The following is a 16,896-nucleotide window of genomic DNA, read 5'->3' as shown; positions in this document are numbered from 1 at the left end:
AAGAAGATGAGAACCTTCCAGAACAGAGTGTGTAGAACCACTCTCTAGAAGATCCTTCTTAATATACCATTTTAGGCATATCCATATAGCAAGTTCTCTTAACTGTTAGTTTAACCACTACTGACTAGACATCTCTAGTGTTAAGAGCTGCTAATCCTTGTCACGCAAGTGGAGAGAGTCTCAGTTATGAAACCAGAGAATTCCACCAGATTAATTACCTCCCACTTTAAGCTCCTGTAGGTTGCCATTATACTGTGAACAGTGGAAGAACAGTCTAGCTTGCCGTTCTGAACACTGAATGAATCCATAGGAGGTCAACAGTTTTTCAATAACCCCCGTTTCACGCAGTCCTGCAGAAGTACCATTGGGGTATCCGTTGTGTCCATTGTTATGGAGAAGGTTTGGATCAAAGCTCATCTGAAAGCAAAAGGTAACTTGTGAAATCCTCCAAGAGCAATGTCCATTTCCTTTGTATTCTTACTTAAGGTAACACAAAATACATATTATGTATTAAAGAGCATCAGAGACGCAAGTAGGTTTCTAGCAGCTAAGGCTCATCTTGTATGATACTTGTCTACCTGACATCCATCAGTAGCTAAACCATATCTACCCTCTGTAAGAGTTGCCTATATGTAGTTAATAACACTATATTTCCCCATTACATACAGAATAAAGTTAATGCTGTACTCAATCATAGTCTGTAGAGTATACTTGCTTTTGCCAAAGGCCACTAAAAGCAAAGACAAAAAGGTTACTGACAAATCTAATCCCAAAGGCATTTCCTTTTGTCCCTTCTCTATCCTTAAGTTTAGCTGGAGGCCTAATACTTTATGAAGTTTCATCATTGAATGCTATACTCGTTCAGCTTAAATGCACCTTCTCTATCCACAAATGGATAACTCCACAAAAAAAGACAAAAGACTGACCCACTAGGTTCTCATTAAGATTCTAACAAATAAAAAATGTGCTTTTAAAATAATTTTACTATCTTAAGTTAGATCAAACCCAGAGAAGTTAGTATTAGGCACTGTTTAACATTTACTGTTAGAAGAATCATTGAACATATCATGCAAGTCAAAAGGTTCAAGGCAAGACACTGTCAAAATCATGCATTTTTGAAGCTACATATTTTATACATATGCTGCTGTTTCCTGTGTATCTGTTTAAGAAAGCACACTTAATGGCTCCCTAGAGTTTTAATTAATTAATTTATTATTATTTATTAAATTTATTTCTCACACTTCCTCTCAGTAGGAGCCCAGGGCAGCAAACAAAAACACATCTTAAAAACAGACTTTAAAATATATTAAAACAAAACAGCTTTAAAAACATCTTTTAAAAAAAAAGCTTTAAAAACATCTTAAAATGCAATTCCAACACAGACACAGACTGGGATACGGTCTCTATATAAAAGGCTTGTTGAAAGAGGAAGGTCTTCAATAGGTGCCAAAAAAATAACAGAGATAGTGCCTGTCTAATATTTAAGGGGAGGGAATTCCAAAAGGCAGGTGCCACTACACTAAAGGTCCACTTCCTATGTTGTGCGGAACGGACTCCTGATAAGATGGTATCTGCAGGAGGCCCCCACCAGTACAGCGTAGTGATTGACTGGGTATATAAGGGGTAAGACGATCTTTCAGGTATCCTGGGCTTTGTACACCAAAACTAGAACCTTGACCTTGGCTCAGTAGCTAATGGGCAGCCATTGCAATTCTTTCAGCAGTGGGGTGACATGCTGGCAATACCCTGCCTCAGTGAGCAGTTGTACCGCCACAGTTTGCACCAGCTGAGGCTTCCAGACCAACCTCAAGGGCAACCTCACCTACAGCACATTACAATAATCCAGCCTGGAAGTTAGCAGTGCATGGACAACAGCGGTTGGGCTATCCCAATCCAGAAACAACCACAGCTGTCTTACCAGCCAAAGCTGGTAAAAGGCACTCCTAGCCACTGAGGTCACCTGGGCCTCTAGCAACAAGAATGGATCCAGGAGCACCCCCAGACTACGGACCTGCTTTTTCAGAGGGAGTACAACCCCATCCAAAGCAGGCAACTGACCTGAACTCTGAAACCACCAACCCACAGTCCCTCCATCTTGCTAAGATTCAGAACTCAGTTTAACTGGCTCTGTTGCAGAAATTTTAAGTATACAAAAGTTCCAAGTGTAAGAAGCTCTTGAAACAATACTCTAACAGCAAAGTTATGACAGAATAGATCCTTTACTCGCTATACTGGTAATAATGCAATTTGTTATCAGCCAGAGTAAACTTTTGACCTACCCTTCACTGACAATGCTTGGTTCTAATCCCACATGCAGCTTTTAGAGATGCATGTGGGCAAACCTCATATGCACATTTACGTAGCAGCAAGGTCCACTGAACTCAATGGGATTTCTCAGCAAGCAAGTACAGAAAAGGTCTGAAACATAAGAGGTGTTTGCTTTTTGCCAACTAGTACAGGCACTAATATAACATTATGAAATACAGAATAGTGGAAATTTCTCTTCTCACAAAGAAACAAGAACAGAAAACCCTTACACAAACACCAACAAAAACAAACATGCAGACATAATGTAAATCATTATTGGCAACATAAGATGCAACAATTCCTTACCCAGAAATTAATGCATCTTGGGATGGCGCTTGTTACAAACTGTTTCCTAGTACAAGTGCGTCAAGTAGAATTTATATCTATGTCATTTTTTATAGATTTAGGAGAATAACCTAGTTGAGCATGCTCACACCTATCAGCAGGCAAGATAAATTCTACCAACATCTCAGAATGCTTAAAATGAAGTTGCAAATTCACAGACAACCAGACTTTCATTAAGTTTCTGAAACAGATACAGGAAAGCACACTTTAAAAATCCAGCAAGATTTCCAGCTGGTTCAGGAGGAATTTTTTCCTTTAACCTGTTGAGATTTAATACCATTGAAGTTAGAAGTTAGAACATACGCAGAAAAAAGTGCTAAGGACACCCATGCTAAGATTACAAGTCTGTCAACTGCTGCCCTGACTTACAGATCTCTGATAAAGAGGGGTCCTCTTCTGTTTTTTAGACCCGGATGAAGTAGAAGATGAAGAGAAAGGTAAAGGATGAGAAGGAGGGGGAGCTGCAGGAGGGGGGAGAGGATCTGATGACACAGTATAATGGTTCTCCATCTCATACAGCTGTGATAACATAGTACACAGTATAACTAGTCAATAGTTAGCACATCTTTAAATACATCCAAGTCAATATCATATTCCATGTCTCAAGAGAGCTGGAAGTCAAAAGCAATCAATTCAAATTTCCAATAGGATTACAGTATAAACTGTATTAGCAAGCACGATTTCTAGGTCAATTCCTCTCCAACAATGCTCTGGGTTGTTCATACTACCCGGACTCTGACCAGCTCTTGCACAAAAGTTATCACAAGGGAGAAATGTCTCTGGAAAGAACTGAATAATGGATTGAGCCAACAGTTGTCACATTTTGCATGCTCTTGCACTGCAGCAAAGAATATGTCCAGATAACATGGCATTTTATTTTTCTGCTTTCCAATTTTAAAAGAACTGGTACTTTTAATGGGACACAGAAAACCTGCTAGTTACACAGGGGTTCTGTTTTAGTAGCAGAAATCTTTAAGTTTTAAATAAAGTGCTCACTTATGCCTGTGACATATTTCAGCAGACTCTAGAGAGTAAGTACGTTCACACAGTAATAGTTTATAAACTGGAATTTAACATTGTTAACATAACATTCATTAACACTTAAGACTTTAGGAGATTGCCACTCCTTTCTTTCATTCTCATGATTTGGAAAACAGAGAATAGTACCTGAATTTCAGGTAATGAGTACTTCCAAACTGGTCCTTAACTGAATTTAGGACCATCTCAGGAATAGCGGCAGCAGGATAATGGCAGGTCTCAGTTCTCCCCCTCCTTTATTTAATAAATTAACCAAACATCAACTGTATTGCACAGAGATGAACTCAAGTGAAATTGCTATAGCAACAATTTATGGCCTCTACTATGCATGTTACACCAGTATTGTATTCATGAACAGTTGCTGGTTTATTGTTTCCTATGTCAAATCCATGATGCAGAAAAGACCAGTTCATACACTGATGAGTAATTTTTAGTTTTTAGGGCAATGTACAAGAGATTTTAAAAGTCTATATACTGGGATTTTCCTTGTTTTAAGAATATAAAGTTGCATACAGAGTCAGACCATTGGTCCATCTAGCCCAGTATTATTGAGCAGCAGCTACTGACTATAATTTAAAGCAAAGGCCTTTCCCAGTTCTGTTAAGAGATTTTTTCACTGGAGATGCCTAGGATTGAATTTAAGACCTTGTGCATAAAAAATATTGCTCTCTACCACTGAGCTATAGTCCTTCCCTGGGCGACACTTTAAAAAGTCCAATTGCACAGTCCTCAATTATTCTGAAATAATTTGAGGCTCGAGAAACTTGCCTTATATGATTTATGGTATTCTAAGTACTCTTCTGCTTCATTTTTCAGCAATAACCAAGCCTTCACAAGTTTTAAGACAGCCCCCTCACCACCACTAAAATATGCTAGGCATGAGAACAAAAATACATTGTCTCTCAAGTACATCAACTTAAACTTAAGAACTTACCCAAATAGGTAGTTACTCACCAATCTTACAGGCTTGTTGGGAGAACCCTGAGCAATGTTCATGTCAAGGGCCATGATGGACATGCTTCAAATAACTAGCTATCAATTGAATTTCAGCTAGAAATGCGAGTTCTCACATACAAGGAGGTTTGGCAGATGTGTACTCTGCTTACTTTCAAAAAGAGACTCCAAAAATTTGAATCTTCTGCCTTTGGCAGTATTTAAGAGGATTTGGATCTCTCTGTTTTAGTGTTTTCCAGAGAAATAATAAAAGAAATCCAAACATCTCTATGCATTGGGATAGTTTTGTTTTTAAACAGCTGGAGAGGTAACCAATTGGCCTGGAACAGGAACTAGGCCTGGTACAATGACCAATGAAAAGAATGATTGGGAATGAGGGGTGAGTGTGAAATGATTTTCAAACTGAAACTGTCAAATTAAGAATGTTTTAGCCTGCTCACTGCACTTTGGCAAGGTTATCAAATGCCTCATTTGATAAAAGAGGTCCCAAAATGAGCAGACATTTTTACTAGTAATCGGTAAACAGGCCACTTTTTAAAAATTTATTTTTGCTCAAAGGAGGTTGATGCATAACACCATCTGAGCTGGCTTTACCCTTAAGAATATTGCTAGTATGGCAAAAGAACTTACTGATTGGCCATAAGGTGATAAATTCAGTCCGACTGGAGATGCATTGCCCAGGTTGGCACTAACGTATGCAGTAGGGGGAGAAGACGGCATGGAAAATTCAACAAATTCTTTCCAGGTGCTTGCCATATTTTTACGCCTGTTTCAACTTAATTTTATAATGCTGCATATAACAAAATCAAACAAGACAACCTTGTCAATGTATATCTGCCACTTATCCAGTGTCATTAAAAGAAGCTGCCATTCTGGCAGCCTCCTAACACATTAAACAAGAAGGGATTGATGTGCTAGTTAAAGAAGCATTTAATAGCTTTATTTTACCTCAGAGCGGTTCTGAAATGGAGAGTAGAAGCTGGCTGCCATCTGAACTCATGGTTACTATTAATTCAGCTGTCCTTATAACAGACAATTAACATTTAAACCTACCAGCTTATGAAATGGAGACTCACTGACCGATAGCAGTAACTGGGAGAAGGATATGGAGAAAGTTTGAGATCCAGACTTATAGCATTAGAGTAAACTGATTTCAAAAGTAAGAAACTGGAAAATAGTAGCAGAAAGCTTAATGAAATAGCTAAAATTGTAAGAATGCATTCCATGGTTAGCTCAGCAAATCCAACCCAATGGCAATACTGATGAACCTGAATCATTTTACAAGCTAAGTGCCGTAGCCAGATGTTAACTTTGCTTTGATATTCTGACCAAATGAAGGCAGTTGGGATTTAAACAAAAGCATTTTTTAAACTCATGGCAAATAGTAGTTTTAATTCAAAGAATCTATTATTATTTTAACAAGTACAGGCACCAACCTCGCAGTGATATTCTAATATTGCACTTTCAGTAGTATTCGCCGATTCTTCGTTTCAGCACACGTTTCAAATTTTGAAGATTGCTATTGTTAAAAAAAAGATAGCAAGAGACAAGTGATCTATCAAGCTAAGAAGGAATAACTGGTGCTGTACTGGGCAGTTTCAGCACAGCACTGAAGAAAACAAAGACTACTAGCAGCGTTGGGACGTGCTCTTTTGAAGCTGTTGAGTAGGCACAAACTTCTTGTTTCAGATCAAGTGTTGTGTCTTCAGTGTAAAGTTTACTCTTCTTTGGTCTTGTTATGTTTTGTTGTTACGATGTGGCGAGTTCCTTTCCTGATCTGAACTTGAAGCAGCAGTTTCAGGTGGTAAATTCTGTTCTGTTACACTTCATACTGGAGGGAAAAAGACAAAGAAGAACTCCATTATACCACAACTTTTAGACATATTTTATACACTTAAAATACGTGATCCCACTCCTCTGAGCAGATCCTTCTCACAAATCTCCAAGGTTTTACTGATACCTTAAGAAATCTTTCACCTTTTTTTTTTTTTACTAAACAGCAATCCCAAACTGCAAATGTTGTCATTGCACAAAGAATAAAATCTGGCTAGCTTATCAAAACATACTAGTAAATGATAATGTTTACATACTGACCAGGCCTTCTTATTCAGTTTCAATATTTTTATAAATATGGATATTATTCATGGACATTTTCACAATTAGAATATAAATTCCATCTGATGCTTCAAAGAACAAAGACAAGAGACAAACAAGAATAACCATAAATATGAAGAAACGTATTTGGAATGTCTATTCCTTTCCAAAAGGAACTTCTCTACAATAATACTTTTCTGGAAAGCATGTGAAAATGTTGATATTGACAAGCTGAAATATTTCAACCTATCACATAATATGACTAATAAGCATAACAATGTAGCAAGTACAAAAACTAAGTATAAGTTGCTTCTCCAAGCCAACCCTTGCCGTTATCTGTGCTAATACCAATGATCACTGCCAAAAGATTTAAGAGTTGGAACATGCAAGTATAATTTTGTTTCAATTTGTTCTTCATTCTGAGCCTCCAGGTTAGGAGAGAAGACAAATTCAGAAATTACATTTAAATTTGGGTATTTGAATGTTTCCAAACCCTATGCACAAGGAATTAACAGTGTATTCCATACGCCAAGGACATCCCTTCTGGGATTTGGGAACTTTAATAGAATTTTCCATGTATTTTCTCATTAATGAAGGAGCTACATATTTCTTTTCCTATGTGCAGGCTTAGGGTGTAATAAAGGATGGATAAATCTCACTCCAGATATAACTTTTTTCAGCATCCAACCTCCACTTGACATGGAATACAGAATGGATGATGTTGTGGAACAGCTGAGCCAGCTAACACAAAGGGAAGGAAAGTGAATTAGAGTTATGATCTTCAGAGAGGAATACACAGAGCTAGGGAGTAGGAATGAATGAGGGTGAATGGCTTTACTAGACTTTGAAAACTTATTTGTTTCTATACTTTTGTAGTCCTCCCTGCCCCACTTTTTTTTTGGAAAAAGGCAACATATTATTGGGGGGGGGAATACGACAGCTCTCCAACAGTAAGCATTTCCATATATTATTGTTGATACATAGTTAGCATAGTTAAACACAGACCAAGACACTTTAGTAAATCAAAAAAAGAATACCTAACTTCCCTCATAGCTAAAAAAAATGAGGAAGGTCAGCATCCAGGAAAAAGTGATTGAACATTTCTGTAAGAGTAGAGCATAACTGCTTGATCAAAACATTAGCTTAGCTGGTGTAGACTTAGAATGCTGTTAGGCTGTGCTCTAAGTACATACCAGTGAAAGTAAATATAACTAAAACAGGTGGTTCTTACTTCAACACAAACATGCTTAAGACCAGAGTTCCAATTCCACTGATTATAGAGGGCATTAAAGCCCAATCCTATGCATATTTTACAAAGCAGTAACACCCCTCCTCCAAGTTCAGAGGGACTTGTTTCTAAATCAGTTTAAATATAAGTATTTCCTGTGTTTGATGGCAAAATATTTTTCCTCCAATGCTTTAAAGCATTAGACAGTACTTCAGTGAAATCAGTAGTGTGTATGTCTGTGCTTTAAATTCTTTACTTTTCAGCTCAGCTGCTATAAATACTCCTCCCAATGGTAAACACCCAGTGCAGCTGCCAAGCCTCCAATGCAGCAGAGTGGGATAACACATGAATTCACAAAGGGTTAGCTCAAATTAAACACTGTAAAAAGCAAGTTTAGTTGTGTTTGCCCCCCCTTGACTAAAGTGGGCTTTGTTTTGTTTTTTGCATTTGTTGATACATGGGTCAAGTTTTTTGTACAGAGCTGATTTAAGATGTGGCAGCCATATTATGGATTGCAACACTAACAAGCTTCATTGCTACAGTGTTTCTAGAGACAACTACTAAAGATGTATGTCCTGGTTAATTTATTTGAGAACTGCATAGTATTAGCTAAGCCTAATATAGGCAATTAAGATCAGAAGAATCCACAAGCAACCCAGAGGCAGCTATCATTAAATGAAACTACACAAGGGAATGCAATCCTAAACCTATCTACATAGGTACAAGTCCCACTGAACAGACATGTGTAGGACTGGACTGTAATCATGCATATACTTCCTCAGGAGAAGGGCCCATTGAACTGAGTGTGCTTACTCCCAAGTGCACATGCATAGGATTGGGCTGTAACTCAATATGGCTTTGGCAAATATAGCAAGACTCCTTTGCCACAGAGTAAACCAACCAAGTAAATAAGTATACAGTCACTGGAGACAAACTAAATCACAATCAAATTAAGCTCATCAACAATAGAATGAAGATGGCTTTATACTTGAAGTGGTCTATAGGTTAGATGTGATTTAGTGTTCACAACATGGAAGTGTAAAACGTTTAAGCAGTACCAAAAAATCTTAACTGAAGTAAGCCTCAAAAATTTGCTCTGAGGTCTAAAGGTGGGATTAAAATGGCTTTAAACTCGCAGACTGCAGCAAGTGGCTAAAGTAATTGCCTAGTTTAAGGTTAGCATTCAAACGGGAGTGTTAAGGACTCCTGACAACTGCAGAGTGATGCCAGACAATAGTCTGTTTTGTCGGTTTCATCAACGCTGCCCACAGAAACGAAAGGAGGTATGGGTGGTCATTCCACACTCATGCCGCAGCATCGCATTTAAGAACGGCGACGAGCCACAGCACATGGTTCTTAGACTGCAAGATGGTGGCTCCCGCTACTGAGGGACGATTTCAGGATGGCAGGGTCTGTAGCCGAATAGCAAAGGATGCGAAACCCAGGTCCCAGCCCAAATACTAATAAGGGAAAGCCGAGATTGGAATCCAGCACTGGGCAGCCCCGTTGCCGGTTACTCAGACGGACAAGTTATTCCCCTCAAGAGCCTGGGGCGTGCCCGCTATTTACCCCTCTCCCTAAGTTGGGGTGTGTGTGTGTGGTGGGGTGGGAGTGGGGAGGGAGAAAGAGAGAAGGAAAATGGCGACCGCTCCCCCTCACACAAAGGAAGATTGACCTCCTCTTCCCCTCCCTACACCCGCACGCTGCATGCTGGGAGAGGTGGTTCCCATCGCTAACTCCGCTCCGCCGAGTGCAAGGCACGAAGACTGCATCCCCCAGAAGGCCTAGTGACCCGATCCCTTACAGGCATCACGCCGGGAGTTGGAGTGCTTTTCATCACCACTGCCACCCAGAACACCGCGCCCCTAAACTCAACCCCCCAGCGGCCCCTGCGAAAATGGCAAGCCGCGCGGTGCATATTGGGAACCGTAGTGATGTCGAGGTTGGGGCCCACTAGTTCTCCCTCTCCAGCCCCCTGCCTGAAGACAAACGGGGGTGGGAGAGAAAAAGGAAAAGAGAGAAGGAAGAAAGCCAGCAGGGTCCTGCAACGCTCCTTCTGTCGCCTTTTTCTTTTCATGCCCGTCTGCCAAATCAGCGGGCACAACGCGAGTGGGGGAGGGGTCCTACCCGCACTGGACCGTTGGTCCCTGGGACAGAGTGACAGGAAACATTCCAAGCCATTTCAGCCCTCTCTGTCCACCATCCTCAGGGTCGCGCCGGGGGACAGGGGAGATGGCCGGCCTTCTCTCAGGGACACCCCACTTACCCCAACAGCTCAGCGCCCCCGCTCCAGCGCTGCCATGAGCAGCACGGCACAGCACGTAGGAATAAATCCCGGTTTCTCGCGAGACTCACGGGCAAAAGAAGGGTGGATGCACGCATGCGCAGCCAGGCCGAACGAGGCAAGTGGGAGCGCAGGCTCCGAGAGACTTCGGGCTAAAGACTAACGTAATGCGCATGCGCTCCTTGGCTTTCCATGCCTTTAAAAGAGTTACAGGGGGACTGGCCCTCTTAAGGCGGTTTTCATGCAGAGTTATGTTACGATACGCAACTAAACATGTTAATTACAAAAGCGTTACAAAATACGTAAAGGTATACCTGCACAGGTATAACAAGAATCTTAAACTCTGAAGGTAGAAGGAACCTAATCAAATCAACACAGTAAGATCAATTTTAAACCAACCAAAACACTATAAAATAGACCCTCTACAGAAGGTCGTAGACCGTGCAATTCTTATAGAGCAGAGGATGGGGAACTTCTGGACCACAAGATGTTGATGGACTCCAACTCCCATCATCCCTGGCCATTGGCCATGTTGGCTGGGGCAGATGGGAGATGAAGTCCAGGAGCATCTGGAGGGTCTCCATCCCTATTAAGACAAAAAGAGCTTGAGCGCTGCCTTTTTTCACAAGCTCAGATCCAGGTCTAGGAAGATTACCACTATTTATTTATTTGTTTTGCAAGCCTCCTGTTTTTCTCAGCAGCTGCATAACAGATTCAACAGGGGACGCTTTAACCAGCTCCATGCAGGGATCAGCTTCACCTGTTATGTTTCTGTCAGCCAACGTAAAGGCTGTTAATTTACACCCATCACAAAATCTAATTATTGCAAGCACATTGTCCAAAATGCCTCTCCCAATCTAGAAACACCTGATCTGCTGCAAGAAAGATATATTTGGGTGGCTGATGATCCTCACTTTTCCTCAGATCCATCTCCTTTTATTTCACAAACACCTATGCAACATCTGAGGGTGATTAATGGAAGGTTTAAACACAGCAGCTGTGCAGCTGTGCAAAGAAAAAGGCCTAGCCTCTGGATCTTGTAACCCTTGGCAAGGCTCACATTGATTTCATAACTGTATATCAGAGAGAAACTCAATAGATAAAAGCATCTCTCATTGCTGCATCTTCTTAGCAGGAAAAACTTCATCAGTTAAATTTCTGTCTGCTATTCCATAATTAAAATTTCAGGAACATGATCAGAATTAAAATATGTTTTCATAGTGTACTGTTATGTTCATTTTTGGGGATTTTACTTCTTTCATCTAGTACTGTAGTCTTTTAGTTTCATTGTTATATATTGTATTTGTTCTCTTTTTGTAAACCACTTACAAGCAGTTTGGTATTAAGTGGCACATAGGTATATGAAATAAATAAAATAATAAAAGATGACAGCCCTTGTAAGTGCAGACAGAATAGATAAGCTGCAATGTGCTCCATTTGAGCACTCTGTTTTGTAGTCTCAATGGCATTATCGGCCCCTTCCAACTCTACATACTATGATATATCCGAATCAAATACCTCCTTAATCATTTGTTGTGATGTGACATTCAAAACAGGAGTATTATGAAGCATTCATGTGATCATTTAATTGGGTGTCCAGCCTTCTCTCTTCCTGTCTCCTAATTTTCTGAATTGTGAAGGAAACTTGTGAACTGGCATTGACTTGTCTTAAAATGGCTTAGGATCAAGAAACCTGGAGGAACGTTTACTTTCAGATTGGTCTGCCTTTGCATTTACATCATCATCACCAGAATTCCTCCTGGTGTCCCTGCCATTGTTGGTAAGGTGAGGCACCCTATTTGTGGAATTCTCTCTGTAAAAAGACTTGCCTGGTGCCCACATTGGTATATTTTCAGCACCAGACAAAGGCATTTTTGTTCTGCTCGAGTAGATTCAAATTTTTTAGCTTGTACTGTTGTTTTTTATTATATTTTATTATTTTGTGAGGATCGTATTTGTATTTCATACTTTGGGGGGTGTTTTTTTTAATGTAAACTACCCTGGAGGCTGGAAGTATGGCTGAAGAGCAGTATATAAATCCTTAAGGTTCCTTTATTTATTTATTTATTTATTTATTTATTGCATTTGTATGCCGCCCCATAGCCGAAGCTCTCTAGGCGGTTTACAATAATTAAAAACATTAAAAACAAATATACAAATTTAAGAACACATTTTTTAGAAAGCAATTTAGAAACACATGCTAAAATGCCTGGGAAAAATAAAAGTCTTGACCTGGCACTGAAAAGATAACACTGTTGGTGCCAGGTGCACCTTGTCAGGAAAATCATTCCATAATTTGGGGGCCACCACTGAGAAGGCCCTCTCCCTTGTTGCCATCCTCCAAGCAATGTTGGGCATGCAGATGTGATTCACTAAATAAAAGAGGTCATAACTCTACAGTAGAGTACCAGATTTAATCCATAGTATCTCAAGGATTTGTTTGTTGTTTTCATTCTTAATTGCCTCATATTTTAGAAGGCAGCCGCTAGTTGCAGGAGAAATACTGGACTAGATGGTGGTCTTGTTATAAGACTGCTTTATATGTTCATGCATAAGTATTTCCCAAATCCCCATATTTATTCCAAGGTTGGATTCTAATTAAGCAGTATATGCTAAAGGACAGGAAGGACCCACAGAGGGTTCTTGATGGTCTTGCTGACATCAAAGTTATCACTCAAAGGGAAGAGATGACAGTGGATTAGGAAAGAATTAGTGGACCACCCCACCTTTTCTAAGACCTTTGCCTTTTGATATTAGCTTGTTGATCATATTGGCATATTCTCTCCTTCATATTACTTCTAGCAAGCACCTCTGCTGCAAGCTGTGTTGAAGAAAGGACTTCTTGCAATCAATTAAGAATAGGCAGTTACCTTAGAGTAAGGGAGCAGGCTTGTGTCATAATGTACTTTTTAAAAACCTAAGATCCCACCCTAGGCTTCAGATAACAAGCCTGTTTCCTTCATCAAGTTTCAGTCATTGCATATGTAAAATAAGATGCCTTTCTTTCACCAGACCACCCCCATCTAGGATGTTCTATAAGGACTAATATTATAGAGAGAGTAATTTCCATCCAGGTCAGAGGCTTCACATTTTAGAAAATAAGCACTGGGTTCTACGTGACAAGAGTTTTGGTGATCCCACTTTCAAGGGACCACCGCAGGCAGCAAATGCTAAGGGGTGGGGAACTGACAGGGCTTTATGTGCCATGTAACCTGGCCTGTGACCCCTAAGGTATCATGCTACCTTCAGGTATATAGTGGAGTGTGTTGTCCTGTTGCTAGTGTAGAAGATTCACCTGCCACTCTACTCAGCTTTAGTACATGGATTTGAAGGGGGCTGTCGGCTCAGACAGCAAAATGTCTTGGGCCAGCCCTGTATCCACTTCCTTCACCTCATATATGATGGATGAGGGAAGACTATAACCAATTCAGAATGACGTATAAGGGTTTACAGCCTAGAGCAGCCTTTCACAACTAGTGGGCCGCCAGATGTTGTTGGACCACAACTCCCATCAGCCTCAGCCAGCATTGCCAATGGTCAGGAAAGATGGGAATTGTGGTCCAACAACATCTGGTGGCCCACTAGTTGGGAAAGGCTGGCCTAGAGGCACTGGGAACTGCTTGCCATTGGCAACCAATAACTACTTTCAATTTCCCTAGTTCAGCATTGTGTGCTTCTTTTTCACACCCCACATTTTGCCCTCATTTCCCCTCCCCCTGGATCCGCAGAAGATATTTCAGCCGCTGAGCAATATGAAGATACAAAACAGCTTATGCAATCTATCTAAGTAGGTGGAGATTCTCATTAACACACAGAGGAGTGGTTGCTTGGGTAGGCCCTAAGGCCCCTGCAGAAATACTTGGTGATGCAAACCAGAATGGGGGGGAGTTAACTATGGCTTCAAGCAGAGGAAAGAAAAGGCACATGAATGGGTGAGTGCAAGAAATGGGGGCAAAGAAATGTAAGCAGAGACAGGAAAAGAGGAATTAAAACATTTCAGATTATTTAGTCCTCTGACATGTTTTAAATCCCCCTTTATTTGCCACCACAAACACAACTGCCTTAATATCTCAGGATTCATGCTGGAAACTTTTTGCGCTTTAGCAACTGTGTAATGCCTCCACCCTTTTAGTCCCACTGAGTAGCTGCCGGCATTTCCCAAAAGAATATCTGTAGAAGTATCTGGAATTGTAGAAGCCTCCAGTTCCCTTTTCTGTAAGAACTGGGCATTCTGTGCCCCAAGATATGCAAGCTGTGATATCACAGAGTGGTCTGTGTGTAAAGAAAAAACAGTAATATTGCATGGTATCCCACTCTGACAGCTATGCTGGGAAGTAAAGCTCCCTAAAGTAAATAAAACAATGCAAGACAGACTAGTTTAGCCTGCTGAATTGCATTATAGTTGCAGCCCCATTATAATAATTACCACACAGCAGCAAAATATGGTATGTGACTACCTTAACTGGATTTAGGATAGCACATAAACTCACTTTTTATGACTGCTATGCATTATATTGCCATGCCATATTTAGCAGCAGTGGTTGCTGTTGGTATAGTGCTGGTCACCCTTATTGTGCCAGTGAATTATCTTGAAGCAGGTTGTAATGCCCTATCCTAATCACAACTTTTCTAGCCCATAGTCTGTGCTTTTCGTGAATAAAGCAGTGGCCTGGATCCAAAGCTCATCAGGTACATGCAGAAGGTACTTTTGCACACTCATGGGAGGGTTGCCAACTACTCCCTCTTCAAATGCAGCCTCTCATACCCCCTCCCCCATCACTGGATGGTTCTCCAACCTTCAGAAGGGGATTTTCAAGGGTGTAGGGCTGCCACCACAAGGGGATAAAAAACAACAACTAATTTCTGTGAGCCAAATCAACCTCGCTCTACTTTTAGGACCAAGCCATTATGACTACCAATATCAAATAGGCAGGTGCAATTTTGGGCTATTAACTGAATTACTGTTTTCTAAAACAAAGGAGTTATTTGATTCCAGCAGTGGCCTAATCATCGCAAAGCAATGTTCAGCTATGGGCAGCATGTTTATGAAAAATGCAGACAAACTTGATTCTTGATTTGTGGGAGAAAGGAGGCAACAGGTTATTTACAAAACCAGACCTTTGAGGAAAGGCTGGGGAACAAAGGAAACTCATTTGCCATCCTAAAAACAGGAAAAGATAATTTAACTCAGTGGTCACCTGAAATAAACATGTTTGTTTTGCAAATACTTGCCATCTGTTTTAGTAGATTCTCTCTCCCATATTATTTCATTCTGTATTTATTTCATTCCTGTATCCCTACAGGAAGTCAAGATGTATCAGTCTACTTTCTTTTAATGTCTGTCAGTACAGTCACAAATGGTTGTATTTGCCAGTTAGAATTAAATGGTTAACCAATCTACTAGGTTTATTTTTTTTTATTACATTCAATCCATTATGGCCAAAATTCATTTTTTTATGGGCAAAGGTGTAACAAGTTACCAGGTAGGTGGCATGTTTTGCATCAGTTGCATCTCAAATTAGATTACAGATGGTGAAGGGGTCATTGTCTAGTTAATGTGAACTAGACAATGTTATATCTGCAAGGGATATATGTTGTATTTTACATGACACAAATAGGGCTCTCTCTGTGGTGGCCTCTGTTCTCTGGACCTCCCTGTTTTAGCTCTGATTGGCAGGTGAAGGCATTTTCATATCAAAAGGCCTTCTGCTTATATTGACACACACATTACTAAGTAAACTTTTGATTGACATTGCTGTTGCTTTAGCCCAGGGGTGGAAGACCTCAGGCCAGGGGGCTGAATGTAGCCCTCCAGGCCTCTCTATCTGGCCCTCAGAACTCTCACCAGGCCACACCCCTCACAGGCTTTGCCTCACACCCCATGTGTTTGCCTGGCTGGAATGTATCCTTAAATGCTAATAATGCCTGTTATTGGGATGGAGGATGGAGAGAGTATGTGTGTAGAAACTAGCCCACTGTTTACAGAAGTTAAAACTTACATCTGTTCTTCTGCCCACTTTTGCCTCTGGCCCCACCCACTAGCATGTGGCTCTTGAAAGGTTGCTAAAAAGGAAGTGTGGCCCTCTGGCTGAAAAAGGTTCCCCATCAATGCTTTAGCCTTTTAACACTGCTGTGCTGCACATACTTACCTAAAGTCCCAATGAAATCAGTAGGATTTTCTTCTCAGTAGACATATATCATATTGCACTTTTGAAACAATAAGTTTGAATTGTACTGTGTTTACTTACTGTATTTTATCTTGTATGTCAGAGTATATTTTAGAGAAAAGCTGTTTATAAATTAGGTCTTTTGCTTGTTGTTTTAATGTATAAAGGTAAATGTATAAGTTTTGTTTGACTAAGTGTTACACCAAGTTAAACACAGGGCTTTATGGAATTCTTAAAAGTTTAATCAGAATTAGACAGCTATTTATAGTCTACATATATCATAGAGCTGTATGGGGGTGTTTCACTGTTTTGTTTTTATAGTATTTTTGTTTTTATTGGTATTGTAAATTGCTTGAGACCTTCAGGTGACAAGTGATTAATAAAGCTAATAATAGTTACAGTTTGTGAAAGTTATAGCATTTCCTTTATTAAAGTTAATGTACAGGTAAATATACAAAATATAACCTGTAACAGTCAAG

At 40.2% G+C, this 16,896-nt stretch overlaps 1 protein-coding gene across 8 annotated transcripts in view; it reads right to left on the bottom strand.

Annotated features, from left to right (window-relative positions):
- Window positions 1–10,323, bottom strand: part of CSDE1 (cold shock domain containing E1) — a 34,161-nt gene extending 23,838 nt beyond the window's left edge. Inside the window, exons 1-5 of one of the 8 annotated variants that reach the window (XM_061631920.1) lie at window positions 10,233–10,323; window positions 6,081–6,475; window positions 5,275–5,434; window positions 3,022–3,171; window positions 219–417 (exon numbers count right to left, since the gene is read on the bottom strand). In XM_061631920.1, the coding sequence (XP_061487904.1) occupies window positions 219–417; window positions 3,022–3,171; window positions 5,275–5,400 (475 nt within the window). In that variant the 5' untranslated portion in view covers window positions 5,401–5,434; window positions 6,081–6,475; window positions 10,233–10,323. Of the gene's footprint in view, window positions 1–218; window positions 418–3,021; window positions 3,172–5,274; window positions 5,435–6,080; window positions 6,476–10,232 lie in introns of those variants that run through there. The other 7 variants (XM_061631921.1, XM_061631923.1, XM_061631925.1 and 4 more) reach the window with 7 other exon arrangements.
- Window positions 10,324–16,896: the final 6,573 nt, after the last annotated feature.

Source organism: Rhineura floridana, chromosome 6, assembly GCF_030035675.1.
Source record: "Rhineura floridana isolate rRhiFlo1 chromosome 6, rRhiFlo1.hap2, whole genome shotgun sequence".
Classification (NCBI taxonomy): domain Eukaryota; kingdom Metazoa; phylum Chordata; class Lepidosauria; order Squamata; family Rhineuridae; genus Rhineura; species Rhineura floridana.
Note: the sequence above shows the minus strand (reverse complement) of the source record. Positions and strands in the feature narration are given on the sequence as shown.